The 25,623-nt window shown below is 42.4% G+C and overlaps 1 protein-coding gene across 2 annotated transcripts in view; it reads left to right on the top strand.

Annotated features, from left to right (window-relative positions):
• Nucleotides 1-25,623, top strand: part of PLXNA4 (plexin A4) — an 845,630-nt gene that overhangs the window by 665,694 nt on the left and 154,313 nt on the right. For both annotated transcript variants that reach the window (XM_069229312.1, XM_069229313.1), the window contains exons 17-19: nt 11,948-12,041; nt 20,570-20,809; nt 22,409-22,555. In XM_069229312.1, the coding sequence (XP_069085413.1) occupies nt 11,948-12,041; nt 20,570-20,809; nt 22,409-22,555 (481 nt within the window). The remainder of the gene's footprint in view (nt 1-11,947; nt 12,042-20,569; nt 20,810-22,408; nt 22,556-25,623) is intronic.

Here is a 25,623-nt window from a genome sequence, read left to right as displayed (position 1 = left end):
GAATAAAGCTGGAAAATGAAAGCAAGCTAATTCTAGGGGGCCAGCAACATGTCGGAGATTACTGTTGTAAGACACTGCACATAGGTGCCTTGAAATCCTTACGCCTTGCAATACATATGCAGTTATCAGGGATTCCATCAGTACAAAGCATGACTCCTCTGTGCACATGGATCCGTTTCATAAAAGGGAGACGTTTCCCTTATGGTGAAGCTGATGCAATATTCTGCCTGTAACACAAGAGATAGTGGAAAGAAATTGCCAGTGAGAACCTTAACTGCGTTTTGATTTGGTTCCATGAGTGTGGGATTTCTCCATTCTTTCTAGAGTTGAGTTTTAAAGGGCAGCTCCCACCACTGAAAGTCAGAATTCAGCAAAAGGGAACGTGTTTAGCATTAATGTTTAGGAGTTTGCTGTATTCCCTGACACACACTTAAAGCCTGTACGAGCCGTAGATCACTTGGCACTTTCATCCTCTTAAAGTTAATACTAGCACTCATTGGATAGGAACTGAACTACAGCAATATGTAGGTAGCTCAGGCACCATAGAGTAATGCAAACGCCATAATGCAGACTCGGTTAGTTTCAGGGCTTTATTGTGAGTGATCTGGAGATGCCTCCTACAACAAAAGCAGGAAGGCCAATATATAGCTTACAATCCTAAAAAAAATTGAATGGAAGTGCAGTTTTTGTAGAATGTTCAGAACACACATAAGAATTTCGGGAATTTCTTCAGTAACCTTGGGGAGAAAACGAAAGGACAGACATGATTGGTGAAGAGAACACAGTAAAAAACATTCACTACTAGTAAGTACACTTTGGCCACTACAGGTGAGCAGTGTCCATGACATTTTTGAGGCAGAAATAAGAGTGAAACATGATAATTCCCACTGAAGTTTAAATATGGGCGGAATTTATCCCCGGACCTGACGAGAGAAAATAAGTTGAGCGGTTATAGGAGACAAGCGGTTATAATACAAGACTCCCATTTTAATTGTGGGTTCACCTACATTTTCAGCATTCGGCGATGTGACACTACTTATAGACACCTTAGATGTGATGATTTCCTCCATGGACAGCGGAGCAGAGGCTTGTTGTGCTTGTGTACCCCAGACACTGGCACACAAATGTGTTTTTTAAACTTAATCTTTTGCTGAACACCCCCAATAGGCCAGAGTGTACAAGGTTGTGACATCACCTGATTTGTAACTTAATGATTCTTTTTAAACACGTTCGTGACCATTAAGAAGCCTGGAGCCAATGATTTAAAAAAAAGAGAGGGTAGTTTGGGTGCATCCTCGTGGCAGTGGCGATTGTTTTCCAGTAGCATTTTATTGCACCAATTATCAGAAGAAATTGATATCAGTCTCAACTCGCCACCGTTGATCTTCCATTACAACAGACTTTATTCTGCCACTTTTGTCACTTTTGTCTTGATGAAGAACTTGTCCGATTGTCAGTACATTGGTTGAAACACTGATCGCATAAAAGCAGAGGACTGTTAAACAGAAAGTATCACTAAACAGCATCTATTGTTTCACTCACTTAAGTGACAACTGAAGACTGCATATGTGACACATTGTGCCTTTTGCATGATATACAGAGTAAACAGTCTTTTTTGTATCACCTATTATACAGCATGCATTGCAGAGGTCTTTGAAAATAAATGGACTTTTTTCATTGAAAATTCATAGGCCGTTTTTTTATTTAAGACTCTCCACCATATCTTAAATTATTTATTGAGCCATTCACAGTTTCACTGTAACCTCTGTTTGTGCTAACACATGCATGGCCTATTCTGTGAGAAAAATATATGCTACTGGCAGGACTAGCTTGGCTATTGAAACATGGAATATACACATTAAAATAGCAGTAGAGAAATTATAAACCTCATTTGTGGTACTTACTTTCCACTTCTCATCTACTAAGTTGTACGGGCAAAAGTTGGAAGTCAAATTTCATATGGTGCAGACCCTTGGGGCCTTGAAAAATAACATCTAGAATTGTGTAGGAAATTGGATTAGTGGTTGAGGGGGTGAAACCCTACTCAAGCAGAAACACAATTCTTGTAAGGGTGAAACACAACTAACTTACCCATCTGATAGCTTGGTACAAAAGCAGTCGTAGACACAATGGTCCTCATTATGAGTTTAGAGGGTGGCAGAGGCCGCCTGCAAAACTCAAACCACCGAGAGACCGCCTGTGCGGTCCAAATACCGCCGAGCTTATTGGATTTCACCGCAGGGCCGGTGGGCGGAAACAGCATAACCAGGTGAGAACACAACACGAAAAAAAATCATACATCAATTTAGAAAAATAGGGTAAATATAATAAATAGTTTGACAACAAAATCACAGAAAATTAGTAAAACCAGAGATATGAAATTTTAAAGATTTAAGTGAAAACCGTGCTTAAAAGCACAGAGCTCCAATTACAGTTATCTGGTCATGCTTGATCGCGACAAAGTTGCAAGTTCAGCCTGACCATGATAAGAATGCGGGCCAAATACAAGGACCAAGTTAGGCACGCTGAACAAAGTACCTTAAACCCTGGTTGCAGAGTGTTGATCAATCTCATGAGGACGTGACGCGTAGTTGCCGATGAGCTGTGGGCTGCGATGCAAGTTCGTGCGTCAAGGATGCATTCCACAGTGGTGAGTCTAGAGAGCTGAAGGGCTGCAATGCGAGGTCCTGCATTGAGGATGTGTCATGTAGCGGAGGTTCTGATGAGTTGTGGGGCTGCGATGTAAGGTCCTTTTTTGAGGCTGCATCACACAGTGGAGGTTCTGAAGAGCTGCAGGGTCCTGCATTGATGATACACCATGCAGTGGTGGTTCTGATTCAGAACTGCAAACATATGCATCGCACCACATCAGTTCTGCCCAAAAGACCACAGCTGGGCCGGTAGAGCACCATCATCCCCCAGGAGTGGCACCATTTGGGAGACAGGATTCACAGCAGGCAGAGTTCATGTGCAGGGGTCAAGGTGGCTGGAGCCTTTGAAGCATGAGGCACTGATTATGAGGCCAGACAACTAGGCCTTGGGAGTTACTCTGGTGGTCCTGGGTTCAAGATGCAGATACAGTTTCTTCTCAACCAGGCAGCAGAGTAGTAGTCCTTCTTGCAGCAGAGCAACTTAGCAGTCATCTTTCTGAGTCTTCTGTAGGTCTAGATGTACTCCAAAGAGGTGGGTCTGAGGGCCCACTGATTATACCTGGTGCCAGCTTTGAAGTAGGGGGAAGGTTCTGGAGGTTTCCACCCCCAGAGGTGTTTGTAATTTCCTGCCACCCTGTCCTTGCCACAGCCGGTCTGGGGCACAAATGACTAATGTGAAATCCTTTGTGAATGTGCTGAGGGAGAACCTTTGTGATGTGCAAGAGTGGTAGGTGACAGCTTTGCCTCCATACTAAGTCATAGATGGCCCATCCTACCAAAACCTATTTCCCCTTTGTCTTACTGTCTGGGAGCAAGACACAAAGATCAACTGCCAGCCACACCTAGTCATGTGACAGTCTGCAGGTACCAAATGGTTGCGGCAAGAAACTGCCTAATATCTAAAAGTGGCATTTTCACAATTGTGACCTAAACCTGACTTTACCATTAACGAGGATTCTAAATGACAATTCTTTATCCACCAAACTCGACATTCCTACCTGCTCCCAATTGAACGTTATCACAAATTAAATGTAATAAGGTAACTCAATGTTAACCTATGGGAGAGGCAGGCCTTGCAATTGGGAAAAACAAATTTAAGAGTTTTTCACTACCAGGACATGTAAAAGTTAAAAGTACATGCCCAACCTTGTAACTACACTGCACACTGCCTTATGGGCTGTTAAGGGCCTACTTTAAGGGTGACTTATATGTAATTCAAAAAAAACATTGAGGCCTGATAAAAGGTTCACTTTACCAGGGTGAATTGGCAGTTCAAAATGGCACACTCAGGCTGCAATGGCAGGCCTGAAACATGTTTAAAGGGCTACTTAGGTGGGTAGCACAGTCAGTGCTGGAGGCTTACAGGTAGTATTTAATTTACAGGCCCTCAATACATGTAGTACCACTTTACTAAGGACTTTTAGGTAAATGAAATGTGCCAGTTGGGTGTAAGCTAGTTTAACCAAGTTTAAGGAAGAGAGCACAAGCACTTTAGCACTAGTTAGCAGTAGTAAAGTGTTTAGGGTTCTAATGCCAGGGAAAACAAAGTCAGCAAAAACAGGAGGATTGAAGGCAAACAGTTGAGGGGAACCCAGACTAAGGCTGTCAGGTGCAACAAATAGGATGTCATAAAAGAAATTTCTTCAGGTCACTTTTGATGTGACCTATAGTTTTGCCTGCCCTACAGCTGCCCTGCTATGTGATACTGACTTTTCCTCAATAGAAGTCAAATGATCCCAACAAAATATGGCTTGAAAACATTTACATGTCAGGAACTAACCTGAGTCTGTATAATGCATACCACCCCAGGGCACAAAGGACATGTGCCCCCACGTGGTGCACTTGTGGGCCAGTATGATAGTATATAACGGACTGTAGACACTTGTGAGATCCCATATGTAATACTAATAGCAAGGGAGCACATGCTGCGCTAGCTCTATCTTCAGAGGGCATTCCCTTATTTGCATAAGGGACTCACTTTGCCTCTGCACTGGTGATCTATTAGGGCCTCAGGTACAGAGGCAAAAAGGACCTGAGGCGGTGCATTGACAGTGCACTACAGCAAGGTGGAACATTGTTAGTGCACCGCCTGAGGACAGCCCTCTGGAAGGAGGAAAGTTGGTCCCATGGATGCCCCAGCCGTCTCCCTGCAGACAAATACAGTCCACCTGCGCACAGTGGGATCGCTGTCCCCTCTTTAAAGTGCAGGTGGTGCCACCTGCACTATAAAACACAGAGCACCTTGTAAGCAACCTCTCTGTATTTAACTGAATGTGCTGTCGCTAGGTCAGCCACAAATACATTTGTAGAAGTACCTAAAAAAAATAGGAACATCTATTATCACTCACATGTTTACATCATTGGAAGTATGATGCATTACCCTTCAACACATTGAGACACTTTAACCAGATAGCTAAAACTATCCCTTACATTTATGGATATGTGTTCCTGAAACTAATGTGGCAACCACAACACTATGGAGCCAGAGTTCAAACTCAGTTTTTCTCATCATCCGCCATTGGTTCTATTAAATAACCATACATTACCTTATACTTCGAGCATGATCACTGTGGGCACACAGAGTACATTGCAGCACTTTACCAAAGGCAGTGTCTTGTACTTACATTTACATAAATACAAATATATCTATATTGTTTTGAGTACCATCTGATTTGAACACAGATGGCCCCGGAGTACCTTTTCTTCAATCTCATGTTATAGTGGCCCATTTCCTTCTAGTGATACCTACATTCAGATTAGTCCAAATTCATGTAGTTTGTCTGAGTCCATATTGCGAGGCCTCTTTCATCAGGCCCGCATTGGACAGGCAGCCTGGGAGCAAGCTGCCACTGCTACATTGGCTGCAATAACAAAGAAGGGAAATTTGACTTGCAAATCAAACCGAGAATGAGTATTAGTCAAGAAAACAGCAGAAAACCAATGGACTGCATCAGTGCAGAGCAGCAGACTGTCATTGGGAACTGAGATATGATAAACTATTCCATTCAAAATTCAGAACTCGCGCTGGGTGCATTCTGCCATCCTCTGCATTAATGAGAGAGTCCTACAGCGACCCCACTGAAGAAAATGTATGGGCTGCCAGGGATCTATCATGTGGAGGAATGCCATCCAAATACGAACCCCAGAATGTTTGTATACTCATTAGAGTATAGCAGAAACCTTGGCAAATGATGTTACTACAAAATCTCATAGCTCCCTCATCATCATCGAAAATGCTTCATTTCAGTTGTATACCTTAAAAGATGTACACAATTTGAAACATCCGATTTCACAAAAATCAATGAAAACAGTTTGGCTAAGTGCATCATAACACAAGAGGGCCTACTCAGGGAACTCAATAATTAGAAACATGCCTGCATTGGTGACTCAATCAATTCAGCATGCAGGATTTGGGGTGAAATTGCCCTGTTCACAATGCAAAATAATTATAATAGGTAAATTATAGCAGTGAGAACTTTTTACCTATAACTACATGATTACATGATTAAAAATGATTTTTAATATTGTTTTTGAATCAATGGATCGATTGAACTTAAATCTGTCTACCATAGCTCACCATCCCATCCTGATATTCCCTTCATCTCTTGGTCCTGCATCAATTTACAACGCCCTCAACGTATCCTAACAGTCACACACTACAAATATGACCTTATATTGCATCTTAATACTAATATTGAATATTTACATAGATAACCTCCTCACTGCAGTTCATTACAGACACTGTCTACTGTCCTGGACTTTTCACCTACAAGTCATTGATTTCATGTGTCTTAGCCTAATTAGTTCAGTGGAAACAAAATACCTCTACAGTGCCCAGAATCTATTTGGCTATGACACAAAAGTCCAGTACTGAAAGCATTTCCTTAATGATCTGGAGGGAGGTGGTCACCCTTGGCCTCAAAGATTTTCACGTTTTGTACTTTTCTTGTGATGTAAATTGTGATGAGAATACCTTGATCTCTGAGTGCACCATGTCCGTTGAACTCTCCGATTGGGTGCAAAAGGAGAAGATTAACAACAGACTTACAAAAAGTTTAAAGACTATTCAGAACTAATTTTGGATTCTGGTATGCCACCAGAGCCACACAGTTTCTTTCAAGATCTGTTTATCTAATCACTTACTCACTTTATGGATGAAGTCATTGATGTTATCATAACAATTGTAGACATCATCAGGGCCACAAGCAGCCAGGCAGGTTGTGGCTGCATTTCCTGGTTTTTGCAAAGGAAGGATGGGCATTAAACCGTGTTCTTGGCCTCATCCATTGTCTTCTAGCACCTCGGAAGATCCAACAATTGCTTGGTTTGATCTTTTAGATCAGCAAGAAAACATCTTCATATTAATAACTGTGAACTTGCTAAGCTTGTACCTCTGTTTATCTGGTAGGATCCATAAAGGCAGAATCAGATGTTACTTTGATAAATGTAAAAAATCATTAAATAGTAGAGAGTTAAAATGCTGTCTTACCAATTACATAATCCTCCCTTTCATTAATATTGAAAGAGGCCCATGAGAGCAGCCCTCCCCTAGTAACAGTAATGCTACTCTCGGCATCCCTTCGTTATTGTCTTTCAATATCACCAGTAAGAGTATCATATATTCTGAGAGTGAAAACAACAGGACTGTTTTCATGTGAGGAAGAACTGCAAAGTTTAACATTTCTTGGCACTTGGGTCGTGAAGGTTGGTAAGAAAACGGGGCCTAAAAGTATCCTGGAGCTTTCAGATGACAGTGAAGAAGCTGGGTCTTAATTATTTTTCTGAATAGATGGAACTGTTAAAGCCATCATGTATTCAGGATTTGTGACCTATTTCATAACCGCCAGACTCTCTGTGGTGTACCCACCGCAAACAGGGTGGCAGTGGGACTGTGACATTATGACAGTGACAGAGCCGCCATGGTCAGACCACTGACACGGACAGGTTGCTGCCAGCCTGCCAGTCCCCGTGGTTTTAATCTGCCAGGGCAGCGCTGCTTGCAGCTCTGCCCTGGGGATTACGAGTACCCATTCTGACAGCTTTTCCATGGCGGTTTATACTGCCACGGAAAGGCTGGCAGAATGGGGGTGGTCAGGGGAATCCTGGGGGCACCATCTCGCATTCCACTGCCCAAATTATAGGCTGTGGAATGATTGATGGGTGCTGATGCACCCACCGCCACATTGGCGCTGTCAATGCTAAGGCCCTGTTCGCCGCAGGGCCAGTGGGTGGAAATTAATATAAACATGGCAACAAAAAACCTTATATTGGCCGCATACTCCTATAATGTATAAACACAGTGCAGGTGCTCATATACACATGAACATATTTGTTGCCGAATATGTATACTGGAAAAGAAACCTAAACCAGTAAAAATACTTATACATGTTTTTCCATGTACCAGTGGGTGGAAACACTGTTTGCGCCCGCCGGCCCTGCGGTGAACTCCTAGTAGGACCAGCGAGGTTCAGGCCGTAATGAGGGCCTAAGAGTCTGGCATACTTTGCCAGCCCAACATGTTTCTGACGTATTATACTGTGTAGCTCGGTTCAAAGTTGCATCTCTTGTTTAAAAATATCCTTTAGCCAGTATGATCATGAGCTACCGAGCTCTTATTAGCAGGAAAGCAGATGTGAGAGATGCTTAATCCTGTGGAACATTGTGATATATAAGTTTGTCCCCTTGTTGCTATAATCATCTTCTTCTAGGACCTCTCATAGTTTAGTGAGCAAGGCAGTTTAGAGACAAGGAGACAGAGAGCCAGATTTGGAGTTTGATGGAGGGAATTACTCCGTCACAAGCGTGATGGATATCCCGTCCGCCATTTTATAGTTCCATTATATGGAACTTGTAATACTGGATATCTGTCGGGTTTGTGAGGGGGTAACCCCTCCTCCAAACTCTAAATTAGGCCCTTAGTGACTTACCAAAGACCATACCTTTTGCACAAGGGATGAAGCCCGGATCACCAGGCCTGTTAGTTGGACATATAGCTGAAACTTGTATCAGTCGTGTCAGCTATACAGCCGAGGCATGCTACTCTAAGTGCAATACTTCACGAGGTAGAGAGTCGGCTGTGGCTAATGGCTACATAGTGAGAGCATAATGCATCTTTTCACTCTATCAGACGGCGAGCTGCGACATTATGAACATAAATTCTGTGGTGGATTCTGGAACAGAAGAAAGGTCTAAAATCTATTACAGTTTTTCCATACCAACGTGGAAGGTGATTATGCCGCCCCTTGCCTCTTCCCATCTCGTGCTGCTGGTCATAAAAACACCACTTGTGGTTGTCGACGCAGCCCTGCCACTTCTCAATCAGCAGCTCGGTGTTGACATTTATTTAATGGTTCATGGGGGCTGTCATCCTGCATTTTTCAATGTCAGAAGGAAAATGAGGGAACGAGAAGTTCAGAATTTAATGACACGTCGGGCATTTCAGGCGGAAGCGTGGTGTGTGTTGCGGTGGAAGTGACAACTCCGCAGATGTCTCAATTACCCTCTCCGATGCCTACATGTGTATGATTGTTTATAGCTATACGAATATTGTGTTTCAGCATGTAACCCACTTTGTACTTGCTGATTTGGTGATACGCCCAGTTGATAAAAGAGGACGGATGCAGGCCACTTATGCAGGTCACGATTTTCTGCCATTTCTTGGCACGCACACCTGATCCTCCCTTGAGCTCTGGTTATCCGAAACAACGAGCGTTTGTTTCAAAGCAGGCAAAAAAGTCAGTGCACAGTGCTTCTTAAAAATGCCATCAGACATACGAAACTCTAAAAATAAACTATAGCGTCTACCGTGGCTGTGTTTTTCAGCCAGGTTTAGTAAAGGAACTAGACATCGTCCTGTTCTGAGTATGTGCATGACTGTAGTTTCATTTTGTTTTTGTTGTATTGTTTCCTCCTTTTGAATTGTGTGGCATTTGTAATTGATTTGATAGGTCAGAAGCTAGGGGTAACCAGAAGGCGCTATGGCGGAGGAGCGCCCCCCCCTTTCCTGCCAGCAGCTGCAAACCTTTTATAATAAAACAATATTAAACTATGTTTAAAAGGGGAAGGGTCATGGGCTGTGACTGGGATGGAGGGGGAGTGCACAGCACTCCACTCAGTGAGCATGTACGTTTGGTCAGCTGTCTCAGGCACAGTATTGCTGGGATGAGGACAGCAGGCAGAGGCTCCCACTCTGCCTCAGAGCGCCAAGCCAGGGCGCTGCGGGCAGTCCTAACAATGCTTTCATGCTGCCTTCAGCGTGAAAGCAGCGTTGGGTATGGCCACAGGGCAGGCTGGAAGCCCGTGCCTGCAGCGAGGGGGAGGAGCAGAGCAGCGCAGTGCAGCATTAAAGTATGTTTTTTTCTCTTTTTAAATTATTTTATTTTATTTCTCCCCCCACGCCGCTCTTTTTCCCTCGCACAAACCACCACCACTGCTTGAAACTTCCGAAGAAATGTGAGACCTTTCTCTACTCATAGGTTATAAGGAGTCATTCGGTGCCACAGAGCCTCACATTGACATGTCACATTATTTTTTATATTTTACTATGGATTATATTGTATATTGCTACTTTCTGCATCATGCGTGTTGTGCTCCGATTAGAGAGATGGGAGCTCTTACTGCTCCTCTCACGAGCTGGCATTGTAGAGCACAAGAGTAGATTTAAGCAAGAGGTTTATAACATGGACGTAAATTCATGAAGTACAGTGTGTGATGTCTGTAATATGAGACCATACCTCACAGGACCTGGTGACTGGCTCCCCTTAGGAATGCCTAGAGCTTTGCTGCTCTGGACACTTTTGAGCCAGCCCAGTCTGTTAGACCCTGTGCAGGCGAGAGCACCAGGAGTGTACACCAAGATGTGGGGTCAGCTTTTCAAACTTCAGTTGCATACCTCATCTGTAGACAAACTCCCTCTCGTCCCAGGCAGCCTCATGCTCACCGCTGCTGTTGTAATATACTGTGCATGATTTGTGCATCTGGTTAGCATCGGCATTTATTTTGGGGGACTGGGGCATATTTTTCATGATCAGACTTTGGACCAGAAGAAGTGCTAGAAAGGCAGAACGAGGATGAAGAATGAAGAGAAAGAGTGAAAAGCGAGGCAGAGATGGAAGAGAAAGATGAAATGGGAGTGGCAAATGAGGAACGCAGGCATGACAAAGAGCCTGCAATGCCGAGATTAAGAGCCAGCTAGGCAGTGCTTAATTTGTGCTTGTTGTTTCCGGTGCTGAGCACCGGCACTTATTTTTGAGGGCCGGCGCTTAGTCTTCTGCCTTAAGCATTTGCTGCGAGCAAAAGGCACGTTTGGGAAAGACGGAGGAAGAGAAAAACGACAAGCGTTATGATGAGAGAAAGCAGAGAGCTGCAGGTGTGAGCTGAAGGGGCATGGATTTAAGAGGCCCGAGATGGCATCGGGATTACGCTGGCTCAGTATTCCGTGTTTGCAGATTTAATTACAGCAGCCGCGTGTTTAAGAGGAGGGCTTTGAGCACCGGCACATTTTTATTTACAAATTAAGCACTGCAGCTAGGCCTGTGGAAGAAGGGGGCATGAGCTGAAATCCCCCCGCCTTGGTGTTTGGCAGATGAGCATTCGGCAGTGGCGGTGGACCCCTAAAAACATTAGCTCTTTTTACCTGTTATGTTCACAAATTAAGCATGTTGTCTCTCTCCGGTGTGCTGTATCCACACGGTTTTCACTCACAGTGTAAACCACAACCTGGCAGAGCACTAATCGTCTCAGAAGAGTTTCACCATCCTTTCTCTTAAGATGCTTATCTCAACGAAAATCCGCAAACATGGCCCACTCGAGAAATGTGTTATAATGTAGGCCGAAAGTGTATTTCAAAGACTGTGGGTGGCTTAAAATGTAAAACATTATCGAGAATGTGGGTGAAATACTAAATCAGAAGCGTATTGTACTTTTGCTCCATGAAGTAAGTTTAAGGAGGGGTTTTGGCTACTGTTTTTCTAAACCATATTTAGATAATACTTATTTAATTCTGTGATGTACATGTCCCTCTTGCCTATTGATCTGACTTCACTAGATTATCGAATGTTATTTTCCACTAGAAGGTCACTGATGAGCACAACTGACTTTCCTAAAAACACAGAAAGCTGTTTATTAGTTATAAATAGAATGACATCACAGTGTGTGGTAAGATGGAAGAACTTGCAAAACTATATGAGCTAAACTTTGTTTTCGTTTCAATTACTTCCAGCTTTATAGGCAATATGACAGAAACCAGTTTTGGGAAGTCTCAAGAAGTGTTCATGTTTTCTTTTCGTCTGTTGTAGTGGGAACACCTCGATAGCAGTATGGGGTACACATTTGGATATCATCCAGAACCCGCAAATTCGGGCGAAGTACAATGGAAGAGAACACATCAATGTAAGTAATCAAGCGTGTGAAATGAGTCAATCCTGGAATGTCAAGAGCATTTACCACCACTGACCTGAGCTTTGGCAATTCAAGTTTGTTTCTCCAGGTCTGTAAGGTATATTAAGGTGGGCACATTTAATTTGTACAAGTTAATGTATTTGCGGTAAATGGCAAGCAGAAGCAAAGGTCATAAAAGCAAGTCATGAGAACCAACTCATGAGATGCAACAATGGATGTACGTTTTCTGTCTTATTGAAAGGAAAAGTTGCTGCATGAAGTAGGTTTAAAAATGCCCAAAAGCCAGCTGAGTAGGAGTCAGGCCAGATGTGCATGCAACATTGTTAGAAATGGGGTCTCTAATTGGCAGTCAGTTTACACCCTGTCCAGGTAGGGACCCTCCCTCTAGTCAGGGTAAGGGAGACACATCTAACATAACCCCTGCTTACCCTCTTGGTAGCTTGGCATAAGACAGTAATACTGTGAAAACATCACAAAAGGACTCTACACCAGTTTAGAAAAATAGCCAATATTTGTCTAAAACAAACAATACCAAATCAACAAAAATCCAACATATACAAGAAAATGTATCACTTTTAAAAGTTAAGAGTTTTAATCCATCAAAGTCAATGGTTATGTTGTTTCAGCACAAAATACCTGGGAAGCGTAAAAAATAAAGCCGCAAGGGAGGTGATGCATCAAAAAGCAAGCAATGCTTCAATTCCTTACTCCAAGTGAGGTTGTGCAAAAATTCTTTCCTCACTGGCATGACAATGCGTCAATTCTTTTCCCACAGTAGAACGATGCGTTGATTTCCAGACACGCAGTCTCGGGTCTGTGTGGTGATGTTGAAGATTTGACACCCAGGGGTGAAGCATGGAAAATGCAGATGCACGGCAACAATGGATATGTGCTGAAACAGGCAATGCTTGGATTTCGCAGCTGCGAGGCAGGCACTGCATTGATTTTTCAGCCATGGTACAGGTGCTACATCAAATTTTCTGCCGCAACGGTTCTGGTGCATGGATTTTCACTCAGGTTGCCAGCTTCCACTGTAAAGGGCCCAGGGACTGGATTTGGCACCACTTGCCAAGTCAGGACTCTCAGCTGAAGAGCCCCGGCACTGGCAGATGAAGTCTTTGATGTCCCTGTGACTTCACAACAGAAGACAACCTCAGTTCAATCCCTTGGAGAACCTTGGAAAGCAAGATGTAGAAAGCAAAGTTCAGTCCTTTCACTTCCAGGGCAGAAGCAGCAGCAGGACAGCACAGCAAAGCAACAAGCAGAGTGGCAGGTCTTCCTCAAGCATCCAGCTCTTCTCCATGGCAGAATGTCCACAATATAGGTGTGTTCTGGGGTCAGCAGTCCAATATTTATACTCATTTCTGCCTTTGAAGTAGGCAACCTTCAAAGGGAAGTTGTTGTAGTGCACAAAACTCTGCTCTCCCTGTTCTGGCCCCAGACACTCTTGGAAGTTGGAGACCTCTTTGTGTAAGGACAGGCACAGCCCTATTCAGGTGCAAGTGTCAGCTCCTCCCTCCATTCTAGCCCAGGAAGACTCATCAGGATATGCAGGACACATCTCAGCTCCCTCTGTGGTACTGTCTAGAGTGAATTCACAAACAACCCAACTGTCAGTCTGACCCAGACATGTATCCCACTACCAGGCAGAAGCACAGAATGATTAAGCAAGAAAATGCCCACTTTCTAAAAGTGGCATTTTCAAACTTACAATCTGAAAACCAACTTTATCAAAATGTGTATTTTTAAATTTTGAGTTCAGACACCGCGAACACCATATCTCTATCTGTTCCCAATGGAAAACTGGACTTAAAGGATACTTCAAGGCAACCCCCATGTTAGCCTATGGGATAGATAGGCCTTACTATAGTGAAAACCGAATTTGGCAGTATTTCACTATCAAGACATGTAAAACACACCAGTACATGTCCTACCTTTTAAATCAATCAATCAGGGATTTGTAAAACGCACTTCTCACCCGTGAGGGTCTCAATACACTGCACTCTGCCCACAGGGCTGCCTTGGGCCTACCTTCGGATGATTTACATGTAGCAAAAGGGAAGGTTTGGGCCTGGCTAGTGGGTACACTTGTCAGGTTGAACTGGCAGTACAAAACTGCACACACAGACACTGCAGTGGTAAATCTGGGAAAGGTTTACAGGGATACTCATGTGGATGGCACACTTAGTGCTGCAGGCCCACTAGTAGCATTTGACTTACAGGCCCTGGGTGCAAACAGTGCGCTTTACTAGGTAGGGATGTACCAGTAAATCAAATATACCAATCATGGATACACCAATCACCAAACCACTTTAGACAGAGAGCACTTGCACTTTGGCACTGGTCAGCAGTGGTAAAGTGCCCAGAGTCCTAAAACCAGCAAAAACAGACCAGAAAAATAGGAGGAAGAAGGCAAAAAGTTTGGGGGATAATCCTGCAAAAAGGACCATTTCCAACAAACATCAGAGGGAGTTTGCCTGCAAAACAATTTGCATCCAATTAACAAATAATTTGTTGTGATTTCTTCTTGGAGAACTTCTGGTCTAGTTCAGTAGCAATACAATAGTAAATCACATGTACTTGCAGCAAACATTATGTAAATCTTTTCCAATGTCTATACCCTAGATGTGAAGTAAAACACCAAGAAATAATCCCTCCATCTATATAGACTTATTTTCTGGTTGGATAAGATTTGCCTCTTTACTGACCAGAAAATAGTTTACAGAACTCATGATGGGCCTGGTTAATTTAAATTTGGGAATTTGGAGTCTGGGAGAGATTTGTGATAAATGTCCCTTCTTGCATGATGGTGGAAATAGCATATCCTAAAAAATGAATGCAAGTAATGTCAGTAGTAGTAATACTAGCAATGGACTGGAAGCTAAAAGTGGGTTTTATATGTACTAGCATGGCTTCACAAATTTTCAGAACATAGTAAAATGCACAATTATGTCTGATTAGAAAACAGAAAGGCAAGCCAGTGGAAGTAAGAGTAGGGGTGTGATTCACATTCCCAAATTCTGTTGTTGTGATATTCTTGCTATTCATTGAAAATCTGCCTGCTTCCAATTTTAATTGTATGTATGGCCCTTTTTGAATTTGATCTCTACAGCGGATCCTACCTTCTTCGGTGAAAGTATTAGTTTAAAGTTCAAGAACAATGAAAGGAAGTAGAGTGCAGCACACATTTCAGAATATCTTGGGTTGTCAAATGTCCCGCTTTAAAGAGTTCTTTTAACTCTTGACACTTTCACAACACTCGCTCAATACACAAAAAACACCTTTAGAAAAATATATAACATTTTAAAACTTGAGAACAAGGTGCAAGCATATGAGAATCGAAAGGGAAACAAATACATAGTTTCTCATGTATCGATTACTAACACTGCACAAAAGGTGTTAATTTATTAAACCGTACGACAATTATTATTTCCTAATACTCGCTTATTCTGAAAACATGAACCTGACAACTGTTTTAGGTCCAAATACATTCAGTATAAACTGGCTTATGTTTGTAGAAGTGAGTGAAAATCAAATCTAACAAAACCATAATATTGATTGAGAAGTTATGTGGAAATCAATGCTGTGTGTCTTATTCCTACATCAGTCTTCTCTGTGTTCCATGAATCTGTTTTAGTTCTGTTGTTGTTCCCAGTAAAATGAAAATATCTTTAAAAAAATGAAGTTACGCACAGTAATTAAATCAAAGCTTAAACCCCCTTGGTAAAAAGCGGATAGGTGTGATTGAGAGAACATCTGGAATGGATAATGTGGAGAATATAAATGCAATTAAGTTGAACAAATATAATAATAAGTGGTCTCCCTTTCTATAATTGTGTTGCTGGTGTTCGTAGACAATTTTGTATCCTCATAGATGGAATGAGACTTTTTTCAGTGTACTATGGATTTTGCTTTCCTGCTTCACCTCCTGAATATTACTTCTACTGATTAGAGTTTAGAAAAGGAATGAATTATTTATTGTTCTATATTAGGTTTCTGAGTTATATAGGTAGAGACATTTAGAAAAAGTCTGCATTGTTGAATTCATACATATATATGTATGTGTGTTCATATATTCACTGAACAAACCAAAGGTTAAAATGAGGTAGTTAGATGTTGAAATGAGATACAAACGTTAACAGTTAAAAAAACAAAAAACACTGACATTTACAAGTTATAGCTTGCTGAAAGAACTATAACTTGTGCCCCATGATGCGCTGCGAATGGCCTCACATATTACATCACATGTGACACATTAAATGACGGAATTGATGATATCAATAGTGACATCTAAAATGACATAATTGATGATACCACTGAAAAAAACATACCCCCTGGAGGCAAATGTAAGTTGAAAATTATTTGGGGCACTTTTCACTAACATTTGTGTGCAAGTAGTCGTTCATGTTAAACAAGGTAATGGTTGAGTGCACCTGGGGTGAGTTGCAGAGGTACGTTTTAAAGTAAGTTGTGCCTTAAAGATATAGCTTTTTGCAAAGAATATGTCAGAAAGGCCAAAGTTCCTCTTGGAAAGAGATTATCCACTAGTGGATGTCTGGGCATGTGCCCCTGTAAAATAGTCATAATACAGTGCTAAAGACAAACTGAATGTAATAAGTACAGTTATAAAGTGTGGATGTTTGTTTCAAGAACGTAACTGAATATTTTGAGGCATTGCACACTATTCAAAAATGTAGAATGTGGGTCTGAGTCACTAAAAGGTTGTTTAACTCACACCGGGGTTGTGCGCATGGCTCTAAGGTTGTATGCCATTGTGTTCACCTCAAGAATGTGTGTAGTGTATTTGAGTAAACTATGGATGGTGGTCTTGGGACCTGGCAGAATATGTCATATCTGTGGTAAGTGCATACTTGTCAACCTTTTGACTTAAAATTGTGGGTCATGTGAAGTCTTTAAGAAGGTGATCATGTTAAGGTGAATAGTGTACAAACTGTATTTTGGAGCATGCTGAAGGGGATGACCAAATTAAACTCTATGGAAGCTTTTAGCTTGTTAAGTGGAAGAATGCCAGAAAAGGAGTGTTAAGTCACCAAATCTGCGTTTCTTGACAGATCTGCTGAGTGTCCCACATGTTGTCAAATGTTATGTCCATTGTCACATGATTGGTCATAAAAGCTTTGCTCAAGGTGTAGGGTTTTGAATTACTTCAAATTCACAAACCTATAGAATCCTATCACAAAGGCTGGATGAAGTCACAAGTAGTGTCTTCACTTATGTTGTTTAACATGTCAAGAGTGATTTAATATGTGAGTTCAAAAGCAGTGCATATCAGGAGTGCTAGTTATAACTAGCGTAGTAAGCTATAACTTGCGAATTTCAATGATTTTTTTTTTTGTTAACAATTAGTTTTTATCTTATTTCAACACCTAAAGTTATAATTAATTTAACCTTTGTGCTTTTTTTTGTGAATGTCAGAGTGTTTTGATCATATTAAAAAATAAGCATAGACACAACCTCGTCTGTTAGCCTACAGTCAATGTCCCCTCTGGGCCCAGCCTTTGGCCCTGCGCCTAACGCTGCTGCTGGAGTGTGACACCCCTCTGTGCCCAACCCCCACAAGTGCCAACCCCGCATTTTCTACTTCTTGAAAAAAAACAGGCCCTATTATACCTGCCATGTAAGCTTCCACCTCCCTGGTACCATAGGGTGGAAGATTGTACCGAAGTCTAATTTGTAGTATGTGTTTACTTCACAGGTGGTCTGCATTGGGGCCCGTAGGAGTATCATGTTTTTTTTGCTTTATTTTAACTTCCGTGGGGTCCCTCTGGGTCCCCCCCACAAGTGATTGGGGTTCAGTTGGCTGTACCCTGCCCCTTATGGCCTTCTTAAAAAAAAATCAGGCTACGAGGACCGAGTCCCCGAGATCAGTAATAAAGGCTGCAAATTTCTCTTCAGAGTTTCAGCCCAGCAATCAGATCTTTTGACACAACAGTGACACTACCACAGTAGCAAAATGGCCTTTAAGAGAAAAAGCTCTCTCAGCTAATCGGAAGCCACTGTTTTAGTTTTAAGGTGGTGATCCTCCCATCCCACCAACTTTGCTGTCCGCCCAACCGATTACGAGGTGGGGAAACATCTGAGTTACCATTGGCAGAGCTAAGCTGAGTCTGAAGATGGTAACCTCTGAAATAGTGGCCTGTCTGCCTCAGGACCGCCGGGTTTCAATGGCAGTTACCTGCCACATAAAGGCTAGCCAACCATTATTGATTGTTTTCTCTAAACAACTGTTTGCTGTGTAGGTGATTTAAACAACTGTTGAAGAAACCTTCAGTGATGTAAGGAGATCTGTAGTGGCTCCTTTCCATCGCCTGGCAAGCAGTGATCTCTAAACAAGTCAGACCACAGTCCTCCATCAAGGTTGCGAAAACCAGTGTTACTTCCCTCCTGATGAACCGGCTTCCAGGATGGAAATCATCCCCTTCATTTTTACTGACATTGATAGATTTATTTTTGTAACAAATCTATCTGTGTTTGCCCTTTATCTGGAACAAATCACTAGTCACATTTGGGCATTTGTCCATCCCCTGAAAAGCGAGTTTTGGGTCAGAATCTGCCCTATTCACTGAAGAATGAATTAAAGTCACCCTGCCCTAGTCAACATGAAGTGATGTGGAAGCATAGAACTGCCCATCCAAGACAGCCCACTGCACCATACTCATTCAAGAGGACATCTTGAGCTTACTAAAGTGGCAGCACAATGCCAGCTTATGGTCTCTCAGTTACAGTCAGAATCTTATACATTATAAACCTGGATTTAAAAAACCAGGACGGTAGTATGATTACCTTTAACAGGCGTTAGCATAGTGTTAGGGGTAACATGTCGCAGGTGCACGTGCCTACTACATAGACAGTTCATTTTAATTTTATATTTTTACATGCCTCCCTTCTGTTTTAATCAGGGTATTTGGTTTTTAACAAATATATTGAGCATAAGAGAAAGCCCAAGCATTTCACAAACTGCAAAAACAGACACCTTAACACATTCAACATAAAACGTGACTCCACTGCTGTTTATAGAGGCTGTTGTGGAATTAGAATAAATATCCAGGGAAAGCCTTTAATACATGAGTACATAAACGCCTCCCACACTGTATCCATAAACATGCATAACAGCGACACCCTTTATCGAAGGGTCAACGATTGAGCGGCTGTACTGATACTAGAAATGTGCAAGGAGGGCCTACGCTTTTGGGTCCATGTTTTCTATTTCAGGCATTGGTGAAAAGAAAAAAAGCTGCACTCCCACAATCTGACGGCAGCCTACCTGTCCCATTGCCCTGTGTCCAGAAGTACTGTTCCTTTAATATGTATGACTCGATAATAAAATGGCGGCTTAGCCAAATATCTCCCACGCCCCAAACCAGAAGGACAGCTACTTGCAGTGGCATACTTCCTATTTATACTAGGCCTAGGCAAAATGTAATTTCACGTTGGCATAATTTGCGTGTTTTCCAAAATTTTGCATTTTGCTTGTCACACAAAATTCCAGAAAATACACGATTACACCACTTTGCGTAATTGTGCGGGCTTCATGGTAAAAATGTACTGCAACCTACAATTTGCCCTAAAAATATTAAATATGTCCTCATGCCAAAAAATTATGTGAGGCTGCATTTTGTGCTAAAATAAAGCACGAAATGATGGGTTCGCATTTCGTGCAATTATGTGCAATTTCACCAAATGATGATAAAACACATTATATATATTTCACACCCCTAATTATTATCCCTAAACATGTTCCCCATTATTAATGACTGGTCCAACCTGTAGACGAGATGAAAATATTGGATACAGAAAGCACATATTTATTTCAGGTGCTCCATATCCGGATGTCTGGAACCGTAACTTGAACTTCATAGGGCAAGGTTGCCTTTTCTGCAGAAATACTCTCCCTACACTTAAGCAGAAGTGTTCACTGTGATTTTTTTATGTTATTCATCCTCCTGGGTTTTTCAGTTTGGAAGAAGTGCTGGTGGCCTGGACTACTTTCCGCACGGCTAGGAATCTGTCTTACTTAAGGTCCTCAGGGTCAAGGCCAGATTATCCGCTCGATGGCATGAATGACTCCGGCACTTCTATCGGTCCAAAATAAACAAAAAAGATGCCCAAGCAGGTGGGCGGGATACTTAAATTGTAGATTTTGAGGCCCTGTCACTATGTTGGTGACATAGAAAGAAGGGGCTGTCGGGAGGGGTCTTTATTATCGATACTTACTGTACTTCAGTTATTGGCTGCGTTTGAGGCCAATTGACTAATTCTGCTGCTGATTCGAGTTATGACATCCAAAGACATTGGTCAAAGGCAATTCAAAAACACTTATCTCTGTGTTTTTTTGTGTTGCTGCATTGTATTCTCTGACAGTAGAGCTAGTAAGACATTCGTAGGTGCAGTGGTTTGTCAGGGATTGAACAGTCTTTGCGTAGTGTGTAATTGTATGAGCCACTTCTGCTTTTCAGATCACGACTGCCTTCCTAAATCCTTGCCTTGCTTCCTCCTAGTTGTGTGAGGTGCTGAACTCCACAGAGATGACCTGCCAAGCACCAGCATTGCTCGTGGGCTCCACCTTCCAGTCTGAGATCACAGAGCACCCAGAGGAGTTCGGCTTCATCCTGGACAACGTCCAGACTCTGCTCATCCTCAACAAGACCAACTTCACCTACTATCCAGACCCCATATTTGAGCCCTTCAGCCCATCAGGGATACTGGAGCTGAAACCTGGGACGCCCATCATTCTAAAGGTGAGCGGTACCTTAGGACACAGTGCAAAGGTCAAACCACTGAAATAGACACCTCTCTTTTCCCTCACTCTAATCCATCTCTAGATAAGACATATCAGTTCAGGAGTCAAAACTTGTATGCCCACTTTGTTTTTTTCCTGCACCAGTTGCTATAGGGTTGTGGTGTCGTTGTTGGCATGGGTTTTCTTTGCATTGGTATGGGCATTACACAACTAATTACAAATTTCCTGGTAATCCTTAGTTTTATGAGACAGATGCCCTCATGTTGGTGTGTCAGAGAACCCAGGTACCTTGTCCTGTTACTGCATTAGGTGCAGACCTAGGAGTGATGTACTGACCCTCAAAAGAGCCACGGTGTTTTCAGTTCTCTATACCTGCATTTGTAAGTGTGTATCTTGAGATTTAAGCTCACTGAAGCCCCGGTTTCTTAACGTTTTTGATGTTGTTAAACTGGAGGAAGTGATTTTTTTATTTTAGTGGTAGGTTTTCTTCACTGGGTTGTTTACTGTTAATTTCGATATTCGGATCATGTATACTTTGACAAAGATTCACAAATAATGTATCGTCTGCTTCACTGTCAAAGGTGGACTGGGGTGACATCAGAAATCTGGTCCACATGAACATCAATGCACAGAGATGGCCTGACACAGAACAGAAGACTTGTGATCACATTATTTACTTCCTTGAAAGAGAAGGAGGTTTGGTTCATTAGCACAGCAGATGCCATGCACAAATCAAGTTTATCATTACTTTTGTCTTCAATCTGGCTAACGTAGCAGAGGTACAGGGATGTCCAACCTAGTCCCAAGAGAGAGCCGGATCAATTCCATACAATTAATCTAAATTGAATGCAGTTATTTGGTCAGTGATTTTAAAAATGTGGGATACTTTGGATGCACCTGCATTTGTATATTATTTTGTCTTTGGGAGGGAGAATATGGCTTCCTGAGTAAGAATGTAGAGGCAATGTTCCAATGTAATGAAGGAGCTCGAACTAAACCAGTGGGCCATTCCTGGAGCCTTTAATGCAGCTGAACAACCAGCCATTTGCTTACAGTGGTAAAACGTGAGTCCATACTTTGACATTTCATCGGAAGGTGGTTTACTCCAGCCTTTGTGCTTTACAGATTTTCAGCCACATTTTCACTCTCTCCTTTCTTGATGGACTGATGGTTGCACTCTTATAGTAATCAACCAATGACTTGCTGACTTCAACTCTCATTTGCTCCCCGTAAATATATTCCTCTTAAAAATGCTGATGTTTTCTAGAAACAACAGTGGTCAAAAAGATAAAAAGCATGAGCATCCCTGAAGCTAAAAATACCAAAATGTCCTTCAAATTCCTTGTAAACTGTGATTTTAATCACATATTTGCCATCCAAATGACCCAAGGTAAGTATAATTCAAGGTTTACCATAAGCTGCTGTTCAATGGCTTAAATGTTTTTGTATTTCCTTCATTAAATTGTAAGGAGGGTGCAGAAAGGAAGACCTCTTGCTATAAATTGTAAAAGTTTGTTTAAATGGGATCATAGAACCATTGTGCCATCCACCGAAATCCAAGCTATCTCACACTAAAATAATTTTTTTCTTGATTCAGGGTAAGAATTTAATCCCACCTGTGGCCGGCGGAAACGCAAAGCTCAATTACACAGTGTTGATCGGGGAGAAGCCCTGCACGGTGACAGTATCGGATGTGCAGCTGCTCTGCGAATCACCCAATCTGACCGGGCGACACAAAGTCATGGTAACTATGCACGAATCTACTGCGTAGCAATGTGCAGAACTGTTGCTTTCAGATTCAGGGCCTCAACTGTGGGGCTGGGATAATTTACCTACTATGTCCTGTGGTGTTTCCTACTATGGTTCTGTAATGTGGGCTAAGTGCAGCACTTGATTCTCATTTACAGCAATGGTTAGCAGTTACAGGCTTCACAGAGAGGTAGTGAGGGGATGCGCATACTCAGCGCTCAACAATCAAACAAAAGTGCAATAAATGAATGTTCAATCCAGTGCTTGATTGCAAAGAAAGGGTTCAATGCAGCTAGGCATACCCTAATCTTCTGCTTATGCACAGCCATGCGTAGGCCACTCTTTCTCTAGTGAAAAACGCTCACTCACAAGCTGCTCTTCTGATGACGACTTGAGTCATGAACAAACCAAACTTTTCACTGTGATGTAATCATACCTAGGCCTATCTGCTGGTGGGGATGCGGCCACGCTCAGACAGATTTTCCGATGTTGACACAGCTATGCACATGCTGGGTTTTGACTCCAAATCACAGCCCAGACTGGACCTCAACGATCATAGTCTGAGTCTTCATGGTTCTCTCCTAGAACCTGCATGGAGATATTGCAAGCCCACATACAGAAAGGTTGAGAGATCACTCAGTCTTCCTCCTCTGGATGTCCAACTAACATCCACCCAGAGAATGCTGCACCTCACTCCTCATTGACATACAGTCTTTCTGAAGGTTTGGTTGGCTCCTTCCCTCTCTTATCAGGTGGGCAGGCTTCTAGGTGCCTCAGGTCAGGTATACAGCTGTTCTAGAAAGGACTTGGCCTTGGCTGATATCCCATCCCCTCTAAAACCTGGCTGTCAGGCAATCACCAGTTCTGGTTGCACACCAGTGCACCTCTGAGTACTTAGCAAAGCACACCCTTCTTGGTCATAGAGCAGCTAGATCTGAAGCAACTCATGGGTACTTGGGTCCCACTAGATGAAGGGGACTGTCAAGATAAGGATGCATCATACAAGCAGGCATGTATGCCATCATTGTCACTTTGTTAGATTCCAAGGACGTGGCAACCACACTTGTTGTGGGTTTCTTCTAGTGGTGTGCGGGTTGTTTGTTTTCCTTCAGTCCTACCGAATCCTTGGCTGCTAATGGAGAAATGGTATACTGTTTTCACCAGGTATCAGGAGCCAAGAGCATGCACAGGGGGGGAAGATGTACTGTGATATTAACTCCAGTCAATAAATTCTTCTACTGACCCTAGTGATGAGTGGGATTTCTAGATTTCTGACTTTTTAAGTGCATGATGATATTTTGCAAAGTGGTGCGAAGATTTACATGTAGGTTAAAATTGATCAGACCTTTACTTGTGTGAGGTGGGTGAGTTGTGAATGTTTCTTTCACCTCTCAGCATGCTGAATATGACAAATACCTGTCAGACAGATACATAGCCCTTTTATAAGTGAACTCCTATCAAGATGGGAGTGGCCGGTAAGTGAGGGGGGAAAAAGCTCTTTTCTCCTGGCTCTGGATGCAGAGATTTGGAAGGCATGGCCAGTAAATGAGGATACGTTCAACTGACTGTGCATGAACATTATGTAGACCAAGATAAGGAAGAAGTAGTAACCACACTGCGAAGAGGAAAGAATGGAAAATGAGTAAAAACTAGACCTGATGAACAGAGGAATCTTACTGTGTACCGTAAGAAAAATGAAGAGGGGATTATGAGAACAATTTATCATTTAGTGGATAGAGGCATGGCATGCAGCTTCACCTTTATCTTATATTCATGCAAAAATTCCCAACTTTGTGCAAATGGGAAGCATGTTAATTCACAGACACTTGCTGGAATAAAAGCTGCCCGTCTTCTAACTTATCTTTCTATCATAAGCAAAAAGGAAATAAACTGCTGATACAATTTCCATTTCAATGTAACACTAGAACAAAAATGGCACCTAATTCAAGATGCATTGCAGATTGACCCCGTTGGGTGTCCACATGTGCCAACACTGGGAGTGCTTTTAAACATACTGATTGTGCCAGTTTTATACAGTGTATTTAATGACAATCAGAAATTCCATTGTGGCCCTAAGCAGACCTCTTGAGGACAGGCTGATACACAACAGTGAGGACTGGCCTTACAGTGCTGCTGTAGGCGAATTATCTGTCTTGCAGTGAGAAGGGCCTATCACTAGAGTATTGCCATTGTATGCATGCACGTAGTAAAAGGGTGAGGTTAGGACTCCTTGACTGGTACAGGTGATTGACCTGGCTGGAGCAGTTTGGAGAATGAGAAAGGAATACGAACTGTACCCACACCAATTTACCAAGTGAAATTATGACATGCTTCTATCAGCAGCACACCATGGATTTAAGCACATTGTTGCCACACGTTTTATTGTGGATAAAAAATCTTAAATTGCGTGTAATCTGTCCATCGGGCAGGAATCCCCGCCTTAACTCTCCTCGCTAAACCCTGGTACGGGGATCCCATGGACGCGCCATAAATTCTGCGCCTTGAGGATAATCACATTAAACCATGTTGCTGAGCCTGAATGATATGACACACTGTATTAAATGTGAGTTAAGGACTGGCCATAAATTGAACACACAGTCATTGCTATGTCAATGTGTTGGCTGCAAATCAAAGAATGAAAGGTTATCTGCGAAGGGAGCTGGTGGAGGAAGAGCAGATAAGGATAAAAGTGATTTTGTATTTTTTTATTGCATGCCTTAAGTCTGATCCCTGGGTTTGCGAGCGCTGTAAACTCCGTATCCATTGCTACGTCCACAACGGTAAAACAGGGCTCATCGTCAACAAGATATGGATTGAATAGCCCATTCTTAGCGCCTGGAATTGTATTTTCCGCTCATTGCAGCGGTGCCCTCATCCACATGCAGTGGTTCTGTGTTTGGCCTAGGCATGACAGACTTTTAGCTCTCTGTTGACGGGACCTTTTATTACTGAGAGCAATAGTACATTATTTTGCTTTATGATTTTATCTTTTAAACACGCATCTGCCGTGAGTGCCCACTCGCGATTTGATTGTTCCAAGTGCAGTCCACTTGCATATTTCGT

The sequence above is a fragment of the Pleurodeles waltl genome, chromosome 4_1, assembly GCF_031143425.1.
Source record: "Pleurodeles waltl isolate 20211129_DDA chromosome 4_1, aPleWal1.hap1.20221129, whole genome shotgun sequence".
Lineage (NCBI taxonomy): Eukaryota > Metazoa > Chordata > Amphibia > Caudata > Salamandridae > Pleurodeles > Pleurodeles waltl.
The sequence above is the reverse complement of the archived record's forward strand: the minus strand, read 5'-3'. Positions and strand labels throughout refer to the sequence as shown.